Here is an 18,012-nt window from a genome sequence, read left to right as displayed (position 1 = left end):
AAACCAACTTAATCTAGAAGACTGGTCTTCACTAAAATATCTTTGGGAACTGAAGCTATGTGTTTAAAAATAAGCAAAACAAAAAAAAATGTCTTAACTTCCATTTTCACTACAGCATCTATTTTAATTTTATTTCCGTCTCTGGAGAGCACAATGTACGCGGTTATATTTATAACACAAGTGCGCCCTCTATATGGTCACCAGAGGTAACGTTTTAATTTGTTATAGAGTTAAGCTTCGTTCACACTGAGTTTTTATATCCGGCCACCGGACTGGATTCTGGGCTAAATGCGAATTAAAGGAATTAATTATACAGACGGGGTTCAGACTTTACTGTCATTATTATATGCGCAGTTGAGAATACCATCGTCTTTGTGAATTGTCTGCGCATCTTTATTTAATGGTCGCAAGTCGCAAATATCTACCGATGGAGGTTCTTTGTCTTTGTTTTCGCCCTGTAGAAAAAACAAAATACACCTTTTAACTGAACTATTTGTTCAAATAATATTCGGCAAAATATCGAGTTTCTAAGTTCCTAATTTATTGTACTTGTTTTAAAACCACTTACATGTTTAGGTTGAAAATAGTATTTCTGCTGAACTTTTCTTCCTTTGATTATAAAAAGTATCCCTGCTATGACGATGACGGCCATGAACAGTAGACATATGCATATAATTAGTACCTTGGGAAAAACGTTATCTGTAAAATAAAAGTAATACGTAGGCCTACGTTATTCTGCGCATGAGCAACAGTATTGATGCAATACATACCTTATATATTAAAAATAATTTTTTTAGTGGACATTGTTGACAATGGTATTTGTCTAAGCAAGAATTTTGAAAGAAAGCATAAGGAAGAAAAATATTATCCACGTACCGTTGTGTATAGTCTTAGATTAAAGTCTAGGCCTATATATGTGTATTTCAATCAGCACCACAAGTTTGTTTGTAGGGCTATTTTTGCTTATGCTTACACTTCTCGTGTACAAATTTAATAAGCTAAATCTAAATTGATATTGATTGATTACTGTGTTTGTATATTTACCATGGCTGTTTGATTTGTTCAGGGCGCCATCTTCGTTTTCAATCATTTGCCCGGAAACCGTCAATATTGAACTAGTAATTACTTCCGGTGACACTTCGTCAAATGACGTTGTCTGGTCACTTGGCCATCCTGTAGTTTGCTGCTGTACTGTAGACTTCTTATGGACTGATCGGCGCTTAGTCGTTAGCTGTTCAGCGGTAAATGTAAACTGTTGACTAGGCCTAGCTTTAGTGACTGTCTGTTCTCTATCGTCTTCTGCTGTAACTGGAGTGTCAACTGCTGTGACAACAGTGGTTGTCGGAAGCGAATTCAAGGTGAATGATGCCAACGGTGAAGAAGATCGAACTGAAATCGTTGATGGTGAGGAAGTAGATGCCAGTGATATAAATGGAAGAAGGGTGGTGCGTGATTTAAAAGGAACTACCGACATTGTTGTTGATGGTAATGAAGGTGATGGTAATGGTGAAGATAATTGTCTAGAAAATTGTGATGACATTGGTGTTGATGGTAATGAATGTGATGGTAATGGTGAAGATGATTGTCCAGAAAATTGTGGTGACATTGTTGTTGATGGTAATGGTGAAGATGATTGTCCAGAAAATTGTGATGACATTGGTGAAGGTGATGGTAATGAAGGTGATGGTAATGGTGAAGATGACGGTTCAGAAAATTGTGATGACATTGTTGTTGATGGTAATGAATGTGATGGTAATTGTGAAGGTGATGGTTTAATAAAATATTGTGATTGTGACATTGGTGTTGTTGGTAGTAGAGGTGATGGTAATTGTGAAACTGATGGTTTAAAGGAAATGTGTGATGACATTGGTGTTGGTGATAATGAAGGTGATGGTAATTGTGAAGATGGTGGTTTAAAGGAAATTTGTGATGATATTGGTGTTGGTGATAACGAAGGAGATGGTAATTGTGAAACTGATGGTTCAGAATGTTGTGATGACATTGGTCTTGGTGATAACGAAGGTGATGGCAATTGTGAAACTAATGGGTTAAAGGACAATTTTGATGATATTGGTGTTGGTGATAATGGCGTTGACAGTAATTCTGAAGATAAAAGTGGAAAGGAAAATTGTGATGACGTTGGTTTTGGTGATAATGACGTTGTTGGTAATTGTGAGGATGATAATGATGATGATTGTGATGATAGTTTTACTAATGGCGAAGGAGTTACAGGTAATTGTGATATCGGAGTATTTACAGATGATGTTTCTGGCTGTTTAAAAGGCGTGTTTTCTTCAAAGTTAGAGTCATTTCTGTAGTTTTCTGTTATGGTTTGAGGTGACATGGTTGTGTCTGGAAAAATTATTTCTGGTTCATTCTCTGTAAAATAAAATAAATCATAGAGTTGTTAAGAAGTCTTTTTTGATAAAATAACATAGAAATCTAGTGTTAAGTTGTTTATGTTTTGGTTGTGTGTGTCTTTATTGTTTTACTGTATTATATTGTTGGATATATTATATTGAGTACGAACAGTCTTTTAAAATTGAGGTTTTTATACTTCATAAAACGCTAGCATTGTTGTTAATTGTTTACCTGAAACTTGAACGTAAAAACTACAGAATGCAGTGTTCCTTGAAGAATCTTCAAATGTATACATTATAAAAGTGGTACCGATCGGGAGAGTTGCAGATGCTGTCAAATTTACTCGTTTTCTATATGGTTCCAAACGAAATGGCGTCACCGCGTCGTTGTTTACTTGAATCTCAGAAATCAGTTCTAGGTCATATACAACTATCGACCAATACACTAAAGTGCTGTTTTCACCCCGACTGAAACCTCTGATGAATTCCGGGCATTCAAACGTGGGTGGAGTATTGTCTGAAAGATGATGTATAATATGCAAATTACATCAATACTGACAAACTCGTCGTCGTCGTCGTCACCCAACGCAAAATGGAACTCTTTCAATTCCCTATCCGAGCACCAAGCCCCGACAACGTGCAGTTATAGAATGGTATTTTGTGACGACTATCTGCGAAACTTACCAAGATATGCATACATATCCAAGTGCATCGCATGCGTACAATTGTATTACCATGACGTCACTCTTAGTCGGCGTCCTGGTCGTCGTTAACATCGTCTTATTTTATGTTCAAAGTACCGTAGTTATTTTTATATGGATGTGCATACGGAATTTTCTCTTCGTCAACTAATACAGAAACGAACAGAGCAAGAGACCAGAAAAAAATTGCTTCTAAACAATTTTAATTTATAACTTGTTAAATAATACAAACCGCTGTGTACAGTATCTGGCTAAAAGTCTTTTGTCTTCAAATCTTATGAATACATTGACACATTTCATAATATATAACTGATCTCTGTCTATTTATGTTACTGCGATTAACAAGCAAATTTCTAACTATGTCAGCTTTTATATTGCGGACAGAAGTTGAATTATTATTTTTAATTATTCTTATTAAGCTGAAAAAACACGCCTATCATCTAACTAGTAAAGAAATCACCATACCAAAGCATACTTTAGAAGGCTTCTACTTGTACTGTGTACAAAGTAGTAAGCTATATTTGCCTTACATAAGTATCGCTACAATTTATTTTATTTATTTATTTTATGCTTATGCCGTTAATTTGGAGATAACTTGCCTGTAACGAGAAAGTACAGTTTGCATGAATTCACATTTCCGGATTCGTCTTCTGCCGTAAACTCCACTTCATAAGGAGGGTAGAATTTTGGCGCGAACACATCGCCAGACTTGTGTGATGACTTAACTATCAGGCGACCTCCGCTGTTGTCAAAAACTGTGGGATCTTCCCACGTGACGGAACTCGTGTTAACATCTGAATCAGTAGCAGCCCTAACAATGCCGTAGTATGTATCGTAGTAATTTGTAATGTTCGTTGGGCATTCTATAATCGGAGGTTCGATGTCTAGAATAAAATAAACAACATACTATACGATTGGAATGCAGAAGAAAAGGAGATTCGACGAAGCACGTGGTACATGCATTATGTGAGATGGAAGGGGCTTGTGTTTGCCAATGGAGTAGACTGGGCATCAGTATTAGGCCGACTTGAAATAGAGCCTACATTTGTCTTCGATTAACTTACCTATGACTGTGAAATGAATGTAGCAAGATTTGTTATTGCTGAACAGATCAGTTGCAGTCATGTGTACAGTGTACGGCGGAAACTGCCGCATCGGAAACGTATCACCTGATGTATAGGGGAAGCTTTCCCACGTGACCAGATCTTGACTGTTGTCATCAACGTCTGGAGGATACCACGTGACTGTTGCGTATGGATGACCATAATCAGTGACGAGGCGATGAAAACCAAATATTTTGTCGTAATAATTGGAGAAATTACTCGGACATATAATTGATGGACGTTGGTTGTCTGAAATAACAATTTTTAAAAGAAATCTAAATTTTGCTGTGTTTTTAGGAATTTAAACAGATATTTTGATCTCAGTATTTGCGAAAACTCACCTATAACTGTAATAGTAAGCAGACAGGTACCATTGTTGCCAGATGTGTCTGTCACGGTGTATTCAACTTCAGTTACACCGATAGGAAAAAAGCCATGTTGAGCAAGGGTGATATTTTCGTCATTTAATGTAGTGTTCGTAGGTTCAACTCTAGAGTCGTTAGACATGCAGTAGCTGACAGCAAAATTATCGTTAAGTGTGATGTTCCAGGAGAATAACGCAAACCTTGAACCGTCGTCTGTGTAGTGTTCTAAGTCAGGTAGACATTCAACTGATGGACTTTCCCAATCTGTTTTTAAACAAAGAGAAAGATAATTGACAAATTATTTTCCCTAAAGCTCTGTTTACACTATCAAACTAGTTCGACAAAAAAGTTTTATGTGCCTAAATATGGTAGTGATATGCTCAAATATGGTAGTGATGTGACATCATCATGTTCATATATGGGCACATCATAAATTATTTTTGTCACATAAAGTTTGATAGTGTAGACCGGACTTAAGATTAGTTTTGAATGATTTGGGTAACACCAATATTTCTATTTCAACTAAAGCTATCTAACATGACTGTATTTTGAAAGAAATGGAAGGTTGTTTTTCGAGGTACGACTTGATTTGCTGCCATCGATTATGAGAAAACCAACGACTCATAAAAAGCGTTACAAAGATTTTTCAGAACTTGAGTTTTCTGAGTGAGCTCTGATGTTTGCAAAATTGTTTACCGCCCTCATGTCGTACTTCTCGGTTCTCTATCTAAATTTTTCTAGTATCATAAGAAAACGATGTGATACAATTTACCATACGTGACGCCTGTATCAACCTAACCCTTAACATGATACAGGCACCTTGATACCCTTGAGATGTTGTATTGTGAATTTAGCCTATGAAACTGGATTATACTGTCATACATCAATAAGAATAGTTGACCTACCTTCGACTGTAATATAAAACGAACAATTTCCAACGTTGTTATCTCTGTCAATCGCAGTGTACGTTATTTCATAGGCAGAACTTCCTGCCAGAAATTCATCACCAGAGTTGTAATTTGAACTGATGGAGACGACAGTACCACTGTTGTCTGTGACGTTCGGTTGTGGCCAATACAATCGAGCACTTCTGGAGGACACGTCAGTGAAAACTGACCAAGAAGACTCTGAAGTTCTTTTAACCATGTTGTTTGAATGCGATGGACAATGTAAAACTGGACTTTCAATATCTAAAATTGTAAAAAAAAAAGTAGAATTAATTTGAGTATGGTCAATATGGGCAGCTATTATGGCCAAAATAAGAAAAAATGTCATTACCTGTAAATGCATATACATCTTAAAAACAAACATCTCCCGTTCGCAATAATCTACTACTGCAAGGTATGTAAAAGCTAAAGGAGCGTTAATATTGTGGCAATTTATTATTTTATTATTTCTGTATTTTTGGTAATCATAACTATAGATTAATATCCTACCAACAACTGCAAAGTGTAGAACACATTCCTCAAAGTTTCCTGATTGGTCCGTTGCACGTATTGTAGTCGTGTAAGGTGGAAACAGTCGCATTGGATAAACATCGCCGGATTTGAGTGGATAACTTGTGATATTGGGTGGAATTCCGCTATTATCTCTGGCAACCAAAGGAACCCACGTGATAGTGCCGTTCGGACTCCCTGCATCAGTATGAGCATGGATATAGCCGTAGTAGGTTCTATAGTAATTTGAAGTTACCTCGGGACACTGCAGTTCGGGTGGTCCATCATCTGTTAAAAAGAGAATTCTTTGTAGTTTTCATTAATTATAGTTACTAGATGGTAGTGGGCCCACAGATGGTTCTGGAATACATAGTCATTTTCAGCGTTAAAAAAATGGAGATTTCAAATGTACGTATCGCAGGACAAATTTCATTTACAGGAACGAATAAATAGACACGGTGATCTGTGTTTTGTATGTAACATTAGGGTTGAGGGATGGGGAAGAGGGTGGGTAAAAAGAGGGACAATTTTTAAATATATTCTTTATCCATTCAGTAACGAAATAATAATTGTTTTCATGTTATACAAATAATATACCACTAAACACAGTAAAACATTGCGATTTAATACTTTGTTGAAACTTTCACCATCATAGTCAATTGAAATAGTAGCCTATACAGCACATGTAATGATACACCACTACGACGATTATATTTGTTTTAATTACAGTAATAATTAATACAAAAGTTGAGAAGCAATAGTAGTAAAGCTTATTTGTATAGGCCTATGTCTTTATATAATGTAAAACAGTTTGTAAAAAACACTTTTATTCGAGGCAAATCGTAAATTCGCTTTAATCGTCAATAAATGAATAATTATCTAATACAACTTAATTAGTAGGCCTAATGGTTTTCAGTTGTTTCTTAGAGCCAATTCATACTTAATTTGGTTTCTTAACCCACCAAAGTAGGCCTAGTTCTGCGTTTAGGGCATGTGATCCGTACTGTTCCCTATCCTATACTGGCTTTACGACGCTAATTATACCATTGAGGGGGTGGGTGGTGGTTTAACTGCAATAATAATGTTGATTGTACAGATATAGACGGCGACTGAAAACGCTAGCTCATTATCTGTTTAAAAAAAAACAACTTATATCCAACCTCTGCAGCACAGATTGTAAAAAATGGATCGAATTTCTGTTATGGGTGTACTTGTCTTTTGTGTTATTACGACGCCTTAGGGAATAAACACTTGTGGAAGAGAGATTGGAATGTTCCATTTATCGCAAATCAATACTTTTGTATAAATGTATATTAATAATCTATCAAAATAATATCGTATACCACGATCGGAAAACACTCCTATTTGGGGCAAATCGTTGAACCTAAATGAAAGTACGAACCAACTTTATATACCATCGAGTAAAAAGTAAGGCGCGATTTACCGAATTTTGCCCTTACGTACATTTATATGTTTATAAATCTTATAATCTTATGATTGTAAATCTCTCATAGACATCGGAAACTTCCAAATGCCGAGGCGAGTATGTACTGATCATGGAGGCATGTACTGACATCGGAAATTCCCAAATGGCAAGCCAAGTATTACTGTACTGATGTCAGTACATATTTTATATATAACTTTTCAACAAATTTATATTCTTCTACTTTAACGGTCGTTTACCGTACTGTAAAATGTAAGTAATCTCGGATAATTTAATAACAAAAAATCCTACCGATAATAGTTATATTAAAGATGCATTCAGCCTCGTTTCCAGCATAGTCTTCTACCCAATACCTCACAGTATAGACGGTTTGCTCTCCATCGACCAATTCAAAGTGTTGACTTGGAACACTATATGTCTTTTCTTCTGTCTTGATGCCAACATTATCATGTGCTATTGGTTCCGTCCAACTAACTTCCTGGTACCTGGAATAAGTTTTAACAATCCGGTTGCGTGGACAATTACTTAATGTTGGGTTCTGCAAGTCTGTTAATGCTTGTATCAATAAAAAAAAACAACAGTAAAATAATATTTATTATTATTATTATTATTTCATACGCATCTAACAGATTAACTTGCCAATTACAAGATGTATGGAGCTATTTTATTTTATACTTTATCGTGCTTATAAACTAAGTCTCATTTGAGGCTTAGGGAGTGGAGTTGAGTTGTGAGTTAAAACCCTGGCACTAGGTCAGGTATTGGAAGGCAAGCACGTTAACCACCAAGCTACAGTTCCACTACCATTATTCAAGTAATAATTATGACTACTTTATATAAAAATAAACGTGCTGGTTAAAATATACCGGTACGTAAATAGATGGATAGTAGCAGGTAATATCACTACTAACTTACAGACTAAAATGGTAATAATACATGGTATAGAAGATAATCCAATAAACTTCATCTAAAATTTAAGACGGAAGTATAAGATTTTGTTTTGGTATTTGGTTTTAACTTATACAATAATACTACTGGTTTAAAAAAGTTTTGCTTTTGCTACAATCTACAAAAGACAGAAACTAAGTATTTTTACTGCAATTTATAAAACGTACTTTCATGTACTGAAGCTTGCAGAGAATATTTAGTTCAAAGGTCAAAGTTGATTAAAACAAACACAGAGCTGCTCTTTATTTATAATAATGTAAACACCAATTGGTACTTTGTTTTGTGACGGAAGGCTAAGACCTCTCTGATCATCTACTTACTCTTTTCACATACATATCTCTCTGAATGATAACAATAGTAACTTTCCCATGAACCAGTAGCAGGCCTATAACTACTGTACCTCTGGTACCTCATAATAATACAATTTCCAGGACTGCTATCTATAAACAATATTAAAAATAGTAAATTATCACATTTTAATAGCACAGACTATCGAAACATGTGTAGAGCATGATTACGTCATGGATACATCCATGATTACTTCATCAGAAATAGAAAATATGAATATCAGTATCTTGAACTATCTTGGATTGATGAAGTCTTCGGCCGGGGAAAAGTATGCGAGCCGGGTGGGGCACCCTAAGATTCATCTTGTTAAAATGTAATAAGATCAATAAGCACAAATAACTAATACTAGTAGTAGGCTTACATCTGCTTAGTTTAGTCCATTTATATTCATTGTCCGTTAAGCGTATCCATGAGTCTCCTCTTATACGATTTTTAATAAAGTTGTTCTCTGCATCACTTTCTATAGCGGCCAAGTCTGCTCCATTATTTTGGCACCAATTTCTTGCACTCTGCCATCCCCTTATGCTTGTTAGAAATCGATAACAGTTTCCTTGAAAGTAACTCCATGACGAATCACAGCTGCCTAGATAGCGTGTGAACAAATAAATTCAATAAATGAATCACATAATTTAACATAAGGAACCTGCAGTTATGTCAATAAATAAAAAGATTGATTTTTTCCCCAAAATAATTGACAAAATTCGGTGTTTTTAAAATTCAATAAATATTATGCGATAAGTTGCTATTGTAGCCTATAAAACATAACATTAAACAAGGCCATATACATGGCTGCAGTCGGGTGCTTAAATTTGAGTTAGTTTTTACCGACCGAATTAGTGAGCTAAAAAAAACTATAGGCCTACCGGTACCCCAAAAACACTCAAAATTAAGGAAAAATTCAATGATTATTCATAATATTCTTTTCAAAATCACATTTCCATCATCTACTATCATTATATTATGATCAAAATTCTTCAAAAAGTTCGGTATATTTGAGAAAATCCCAATTTTGAATTAGCGCCTAAAGTTTTTTTACCAATTATACTTTCAATTGCGATTTGTTAAGACAAAACATTAAACATAATTGGTTAGATGTACAAGTCAAATTGTACTGAACAATATATTTATTGAATATAAAAACTTTGTTATTAATTTAACAATACTTATATATATGGCCCAATCCCGTCATGACAGACGATAACCTCAGGTCCAAAACATATATATTAGTCAATACTTAGTGCTAACATTAATATATATATTTATAGCTGTTTATTTTTGTTTACTTATTATTATTCAGTTTTATTGTGAAGATTATTTGTAATAAACATACTATTATGAATGAATTTAAAAATGTTTTTATCTGCAATAATATTAATATTTTCTCCTTACCTGTCGACACAGTAACACTAACAGCAGTAATGAATAGGACAAAGAACAAGTTTTTCATTCTGTCACTTCCAACTCCTAGTCGCAACAACTAATGATAAAGGAAACAATGAGCGTATAGTACTAACAACATTGGAAATTCCAGTGTGCAGTGAATTCCTTTAAATTTCCTGATTGTGCAAGATTGCCGATCTTGTGACGAAGAAGCATGTGAACAGCTTTATTTTGTTATTTTAGGAGTAGGAAATTATTGAGTGTGTGAAATGTCTGTTTAAGTCATATTACTGCACCCGATAATACTTATTGACTTACCATGCTGGATATGTGGTAGTGTTGTGGCGCTAGGTACTCTTCGTTATGCATGATTAGTTTATAACATCTATTACGTAATGTACCGGTGTATATTAATATTTACAAACTGGCCATCGTTTTTCTACAAAGTAATTTTTATTTTAATTAGAATTCCAGACAGCATTATAGTAGAAGCAACACAACATATTTATAAAAGTAAATGTATTCGTAATCATCAGGTACTACTAATAACTATATGATATATAACAGTATCACATTTTCTTTCCATTTAAAGGAAAGAGAAAGTGCAATTGTCTTTGAGAATTCAACTAGCTGCGAAACTTAATAAGATCTGCATACATATCCAAGTGCATCGCATGCGTACAATTGTATTACCATGACGTCACTCTTAGTCTACGTCCTGGTCGTCGTTAACATCGTCTTATTTTATGTTCAAAGTACCGTAGTTATTTTTATATGGATGTGCATACGGAATCTTCTCTTCGTCAACTAATACAGAAACGAACAGAGCAAGAGACCAGAAAGGAATTGCTTCTAAACATTTTTAATTTATAACTTGTTAAATTATACAAACAGCTGTATACAGTATCTGGCTAAAAGTCTTTTGTCTTCAAATCTTATGAATACATTGACACATTTCATAATATATAACTGATCTCTGTCTATTTATGTTACTGCGATCAACAAGCAAATTTCTAACTATGTCAGCTTTTATATTGCGGACAAAAGTTGAATTATTATTTTTAATTATTCTTATTAAGCTGAAAAAACACGCCTATCATCTAACTAGTAAAGAAATCACCATACCAAAGTATACTTTAGAAGGCTTCTACTTGTACTGTGTACAAAGTAGTAGGCTATATTTGCCTTACATAAGTATCACTACAATTTATTTTATTTATTTATTTTATGCTTATGCCGTTAATTTGGAGATAACTTGCCTGTAACGAGAAAGTACAGTTTGCATGAATTCACATTTCCGGATTCGTCTTCTGCCGTAAACTCCACTTCATAAGGAGGGTAGAATTTTGGCGCGAACACATCGCCAGACTTGTGTGATGACTTCACTATCAGACGACCTCCGCTGTTGTCAACAACTGTAGGATCTTCCCACCTAACGGAACTCGTGTTAACATCTGAATCAGTAGCAGCCCTAACAATGCCGAAGTACGTATCGTAGTAATTTGTAATGTTCGTTGGGCATTCTATAATCGGAGGTTCGATGTCTAGAATAAAATAAACAACATACTATACGATTGGAATGCAGAAGAAAAGGAGATTCGAAGAAGCACGTGGTACATGCATTATATGAGATGGAAGGGGCTTGTGTTTGCCAATGGAGTAGACTGTGCATTAAGGCCGACTTGAAATAGAGCCTACATTTGTCTTTTATTAACTTGCCTATGACTGTGAAATAAATGTAGCAAGATTTGTTATTGCCGAACAGATCAGTTGCAGTCATGTGTACAGTGTACGGTGGAAACTGTCGCGTCGGAATCTTATCACCTGATGTATAAGGGAAGCTTTCCCACGTGACCAGATATTGACTGTTGTCATCAACGTCTGGAGGATACCACGTGACTGTTGCGTATGGATGACCATAATCAGTGACGAGGCGATGAAAACCAAATATATGGTCGTAATAATTGGAGAAATTACTCGGACAGATAATTGATGGACGTTCATTGTCTGAAATAAAATTTTTTTAAAGAAATTTAAATTTTGCTGTGTTTTTAGGAATTTAAACAAAGATTTTTACCTCAGTATGCGCGAAAACTCACCTATAACTGTAATTGTAAGCAGACAGGTACCATTGTTGCCAGATGTGTCTGTCACGGTGTATTCAACTTCAGTTACACCGATAGAAAAAAAGCCATGTTGAGCAAGAGTGATATTTTCGTCATTTAATGTAGTGTTCGTAGGTTCAACTCTAGAGTCGTTAGACATGCAGTAGCTGACAGCAAAATTGTCGTTAAGTGTGATGTTCCAGGAGAATAACGCAAACCTTGAACCGTCGTCGGTGTAGCGTTCTAAGTCAGGTAGACATTCAACTGATGGACTTTCCCAATCTGTTTTTAAACCAAGTTTAAACCAAGAGAAAAAGTATTGACAAATTAAAGCTCTGTCTACACTATCAAACTAGTAAATAATGTTTTGTCACATAATGTTTGATAGTGTAGACAGGGCGTAAGAGTAGTGTTGAATGATTTGGGTAACACTAACATTCCTACTTCAAATAAAGCTATCTAACATGACTGTATTTTGTAAGCAATGGAAGGTTGTCTTTTGACTAAATACGCTCTCATCAATTATGAGAAAACCAATGACTCATAAAAAGCGTTACAAAGATTTTTCAAAACTGATGTTTGCAAAATTGTTTACCGACCCCATGTCGTACTTCTCGGTTCTCTATCTAAATTTATCTAGTATCATAAGAAAATTATGTGATACAATTTACTATATGTGGCGCCTGTATCAAGCTAACCCTTAGCATGATACAGGCACTTTGATACCCGTGAGATGTTGTATTGTGAAATTAGCCTATGAAACTGGAGTATATTGTCATAAAGCAATAAGAATAGTTGACCTACCTTCGACTGTAATATAAAACGAACAATTTCCGACGTTGTTATCTCTGTCAATTGCAGTGTACGTTATTTCATAGGCAGAACTTCCTGCCGGAAATTCATCACCAGAGTTGTAATTTGAACTGATGGAGACGACAGTACCACTGTTGTCTGTGACGTTTGGTCGTGGCCAATACAATCGAGCACTTCTGGAGGACACGTCAGTGAAAACTGACCAAGAAGACTCTGAAGTTCTTTTAACAATGTTGTTTGAATGCGATGGACAATGTAAAACTGGAATTTCAATGTCTACAATTGTAAAAAAAAAGTAGAATTAATTTGAGTATGGTCAATATGGGCAGCTATTATGGCCAAAATAAGAAAAATGTCATCACCTGTAAATGCAAATGCATCTCAAAAACAAACATCCCCCGTTCGCAATAATCTACTACTGCAAGGTATGTAAAACTAAAGGCAATTGTGGCAATTTATTATTTTATTTGTCTGTATTTGGTAATCATAACTATAGATTACTATCCTACCAACAACTGCAAAGTGTAGAACACATTCCTCAAAGTTTCCTGATTTGTCCGTTGCACGTATAGTAGTTGTGTAAGGTGGAAACATTCTCATTGGGTAAACATCGCCGGGTTTATTTGGATAACTTGTGATATTGGGAGGAATTCCGCTATTATCTCTGGCAACCAAAGGAACCCACGTGATAGTGCCGTTAGGACTTCCTTCGTCAGTATGAGCGTGGATGTAGCCGTAGTAGGTTCTATGATAATTTGACGTTACATCAGGACACTGCAGTTCGGGTGGCTCATCATCTGTCAACAAAGAACAGTTTATTTTTCGTTGTTAGTCATGTTTGAGACCAGTACGTTATGACTAGGACTAAATATTTCTTTATCTTTTGCATGGTTTTTTCCCAAATGTAGAATTGGCGTAGACCTATCTCGTGTACTACTCCATTCACTAATATATATAGATACATATCTTAACAGTCATTATTGTAGTGTACTCTCGGATGAATTATTACCGTAAAACAAATACCATACCAATATATAACTTTTCAACAAATTTATATTCTTTACTACTTTAACGGTCATTCACCGTATTGTAAAATGTAAGTAATCTCGGATAATTTAATAACAAAAAAATCCTACCGATAATAGTTATATTGAAGATGCATTCAGCCTCGTTTCCAACATAGTCTTCTACCCAATAACTCACAGTATATACGGTTTGCTCTCCATCGACCAATTCAAAGTGTTGACTAGGAACACTATATGTCTTTTCTTCTGTCTTGATGCCAACATTATCATGTGCTATTGGTTCCGTCCAACTAACTTCCTGGTACCTGGAATAAGTTTTAACAATCCGGTTGCGTGGACAATTCCTTAATGTTGGGTTCTGCAAGTCTTTTAATGCTTGTATCAATAACAAAAACAACAGTAAAATAATATTTATTATTATTATTATTATTTCATACGCATCCAACAAATTAACTCGCCAATTACAGGATAGATGGAACTATTTTATTTTATACTTTATCGTGCTTATAAACTAAGTCTCATTTGAGGCTTATGTAGTGAAGTTGAAAGCGTCGTGACTTAAAACCCTGGCACTAGGTCAGGATTGAACCACGGACCTTTGGATTGGGAGGCAAGCATGTTAAACACTATAACTACAACTCCACTACTATTATTCAAGTAATATGACTACTTTACATGAAAATAAATTTTTACTGCAATTTATAAAACATATTTTCATGTTCTAAAGCTTGCAGAGAATATTTAGTTAAAAGGTCAAGGTTGATTAAAACAACATCCACAGAGCTGTTCTTTATTTATAATAATGTAATGACCAATTGGTACTTTGTTTTGTGACGGAAGGCCAAGACCTCTCTGATCATCTACTTACTCTTTTCACATACAAATCTTATTGAATTATGACAAAAGTAACTTTCCCATGAACCAGTAGCAGGCCTATAACGACTGTACGTCGACTGGTACCTCATAATAATACAATTTCCAGGACTGCTATCTATAAACAATATTAAAAATAGTAAATTATCACATTTTAATAGCACAGACTATCGAAACATGTGTAGAGCATGATTACGTCATTGATACATCCATGATTACTTCATCAGAAATAGAAAATATGAATATCAGTATCTTGAACTATCTTGGATTTTCAAAGAAAGTCTTCGGTCGGGGATAAAAGTGCGGCGCCACCCTATGATTCATCTTGTAAAGAAATGCAATAAGACCAATTAGCACACATAACTAATACTAATAGTAGGCTTACATCTGTCTAGTTTAGTCCATTTATATTCATTGTCCGTTAAGCGGATCCATGAGTTTTGACTTATACGATTTTTAATATAGTTGTTCTCTGCATCACTTTCTATAGCGACCAAGTCTGCTCCATAATTTTGGCACCAATTTCTAGCACTCTGCCATCCCCTTGTGCTTGTTGGAAATCGATAACATTTTCCTTGAAAGTAACTCCATGACGAATCACAACTGCCTAGATAGCGTTTGAACAAATAAAATTAATACATAAGGAACCAGTTATGTCAATAAATAAAATGATTGATTTTTTCCCAAAATAATTGACAAAATTCGGTGTTTCTAAAATTCAATAAATATTATGCGATAAGTTGCTATTGTAGCCTATAAAACATAACATTAAACAAGGCCATATACATGGCTGCAGTCGGGTTCTTAAATTTGAGTTAGTTTTTACCGACCGAATTAGTGAGCTAAAAAAACTATAGGCCTACCGGTACCCCAAAAACACTCAAAATTAAGGAAAAATTCAATGATTATTCATAATATTCTTTTCAAAATCACATTTCAATCATCTACTATCATTATATTATGATCAAAATTCTTGAAAAAGTTCTATATTTGAGAAAATCCCAATTTTGAATTAGCGCCTAATGTTTTTTTTACCAATTATACTTTCAATTGCGATTTGTTACGGCAAAACATTAAACATAATTGGTTAGATGTACAAGTCAAATTGTACTGAACAATATATTTATTGAATATAAAAACTTTGTTATTAATTTAACAATACATGACCCAATCCCGTCATGACAGACGAGAACCTCAGGTCCAAAACATATATATTAGTCAATACTTAGTGCTAACATTAATAATTATATATATATTTATATGTATAGCTGTTTATTTTTGTTGACTTATTATTATTCAGTTTTACCGTGAAGATTATTTGTAATAAACATACTATTATGAATGAATTTAAAAATGTTTAATTAATAATATTTTCTCCTTACCTGTCGACACAGTAACACTAACAGCAGTAATGAATAGGACAAAGAACAAGTTTTTCATTCTGTCACTTCCAACTCCTAGTCGCAACAACTAATGATAAAGGAAACAATGAGCGTATAGTACTAACAGGGAAGAGTTAAATTACACTCTTCCCTGGTACTAACAACATTGGAAATTCCAGTGTGCAGTGAATTCCTTTAAATTGTGACGACGAAGCATGTGAACAGCTTTGTTAGAATTTTGGCCCCCTCCCAATCGATGATGTGGTTTTCTTGCGCTGCATTGTCTGTGATCGTAATCGTAAAATCGTAAATACACCCGGGCAACTAAAAAGGAATCAACATCCGAAATCCACAAATCCGCCATCACAGACCATGCAGCGCAAGAAAACCACATCATCGATTGGGAGAGGGGGCCAAAATTCTTGACAGAGACTCTAACCCATTCAAGCGTAGAATCAGAGAGGCAATCCAAATCAGAAAGAGGGGGGGCTAACGCAATCAACCGCGACGAAGGGGCTGTGTATATCTCGATCACGTATACACATCATTGCTACGAAAAAGTATGACGTCACCTAGAAACAATAACAACAGATTTCCAGGAAGTAGCAGTGGACCGGATACGCGGACCGCATCACTTGTGATCAAGCCATCAGCCAAGATGGCGAAAGCTAAAGAATGTGAGTAATTTCTTTTGGATTTGTCAAACAAAATGATTTATTTATTACCTACAACAATCCTACAAAATGCGCTTATTCACAGCACAATTAATATCAAAAAGTGATACAAAAATGCTTGGTAAATTGTAGATTATGGTAGTCATTGAAATGTGTTGTGATACAATTATTAGTCGCGTGCAACGCAACTCAGCTCACTATGTCGGTCGGTTGGTCGGTAAACACTAACTAAAATTTGAGCACGCGACTGCAGCTAGCCATATATATGGCCTTGTTGTGTATATGCATGTGGCGGGGCGTTTAAATCGAAGAGAGGGGTGAGCGTTTATTTAAAATGTTTCTGTCTTTTAGAATAAAAGTGACACTGTCACAGGCTCCATTTAACGAATCCTCTCCAGGTGCCAGTATAACTATAATGATATAAAACAATGACACATCATTATCCTGAGACACTATATGAGACACGATTACACAATTTTTCATCTGTTTGTGACTACAATTTGTCAACAATCAACACTGTCTTTTGCATATATATGCCAATACATAGTTTCATTACTATTGTACAATGTCCAGCTTTCCTGAAAACACCCTTGTGTACTGTAGTGTATTGTAGCATGATTTTCAAATACACTTCTGATGCTTTAATTGTCAATGCATTTAGTACTTAAAAAATTTAAAAAAATCTAAGTTTCTAGTGGTATTGATAATAAATCTCCAGAAATATTGTTTTATTATGTACACTGGGAACAGACGTGTATATGTATAATGTGTCGGTGACATTCAAAAATATTATACAACAGTGTTATACAGAATGATGACAATGAATTGGTTTATTATAGTTGTCTCCGATACCTTTTCAATATCATGATTGTACTTGCACCCGGATGAAGGAGGTTTAATCCAGTTATTCTTATTTCAATATTAATTGTGTACTTTTAGTCGCGTGCGACTCTACAGCTCACTATGTCGGTCGGTTGGTTGGTCGGTCGGTAAACACTAACTTGAGCACGCGACTGCAGCCATCTATATGGCCTTGTTTTATATCTAGGGTGTAT

The 18,012-nt window shown here is 35.1% G+C and overlaps 2 protein-coding genes across 2 annotated transcripts; both read right to left on the bottom strand.

Annotated features, from left to right (window-relative positions):
- Positions 1 to 60: 60 nt before the first annotated feature.
- On the bottom strand, positions 61 to 10,305 carry LOC144850701 (uncharacterized). Its single transcript, XM_078708084.1, has 13 exons — positions 10,095 to 10,305; positions 9,067 to 9,288; positions 8,678 to 8,797; positions 7,701 to 7,964; positions 5,966 to 6,253; positions 5,435 to 5,719; positions 4,506 to 4,793; positions 4,126 to 4,413; positions 3,661 to 3,945; positions 2,593 to 2,877; positions 1,045 to 2,379; positions 569 to 699; positions 61 to 455 (listed from the first exon to the last, which is right to left on the bottom strand). The coding sequence occupies exons 1-13, from the start codon at positions 10,150 to 10,152 to the stop codon at positions 324 to 326; spliced, it is 3,981 nt and encodes a 1,326-aa protein (XP_078564210.1). The 5' UTR covers positions 10,153 to 10,305; the 3' UTR covers positions 61 to 323.
- Positions 10,306 to 10,920: 615 nt separating this feature from the next.
- On the bottom strand, positions 10,921 to 16,413 carry LOC144850709 (hyalin-like). The gene is made up of 9 exons (XM_078708103.1): positions 16,284 to 16,413; positions 15,287 to 15,508; positions 14,897 to 15,019; positions 14,140 to 14,403; positions 13,513 to 13,800; positions 12,995 to 13,279; positions 12,185 to 12,472; positions 11,805 to 12,092; positions 10,921 to 11,629 (listed from the first exon to the last, which is right to left on the bottom strand). The coding sequence occupies exons 1-9, from the start codon at positions 16,339 to 16,341 to the stop codon at positions 11,325 to 11,327; spliced, it is 2,121 nt and encodes a 706-aa protein (XP_078564229.1). The 5' UTR covers positions 16,342 to 16,413; the 3' UTR covers positions 10,921 to 11,324.
- Positions 16,414 to 18,012: the final 1,599 nt, after the last annotated feature.

Source organism: Antedon bifida, chromosome 8, assembly GCF_963402885.1.
Source record: "Antedon bifida chromosome 8, ecAntBifi1.1, whole genome shotgun sequence".
Classification (NCBI taxonomy): domain Eukaryota; kingdom Metazoa; phylum Echinodermata; class Crinoidea; order Comatulida; family Antedonidae; genus Antedon; species Antedon bifida.
This window is presented reverse-complemented; position numbering and strand designations above follow the sequence as displayed.

Coding starts and splice junctions, on each gene's coding strand:
- LOC144850701 (XM_078708084.1), bottom strand. CDS start 10,152: ATGAAAAACTTGTTCTTTGTCCTATTCATTACTGCTGTTAGTGTTACT. Junction 7,965..8,677: donor GAGATATGTATGTGAAAAGA/GTAAGTAGATGA, acceptor TATTGATACAAG/CATTAACAGACTTGCAGAAC. Junction 700..1,044: donor GAACAAATCAAACAGCCATG/GTAAATATACAA, acceptor TTTATTTTACAG/ATAACGTTTTTCCCAAGGTA.
- LOC144850709 (XM_078708103.1), bottom strand. CDS start 16,341: ATGAAAAACTTGTTCTTTGTCCTATTCATTACTGCTGTTAGTGTTACT. Junction 15,509..16,283: donor TAGTGTTACTGTGTCGACAG/GTAAGGAGAAAA, acceptor AACGCTATCTAG/GCAGTTGTGATTCGTCATGG. Junction 15,020..15,286: donor ATGGACTAAACTAGACAGAT/GTAAGCCTACTA, acceptor TATTGTTTATAG/ATAGCAGTCCTGGAAATTGT.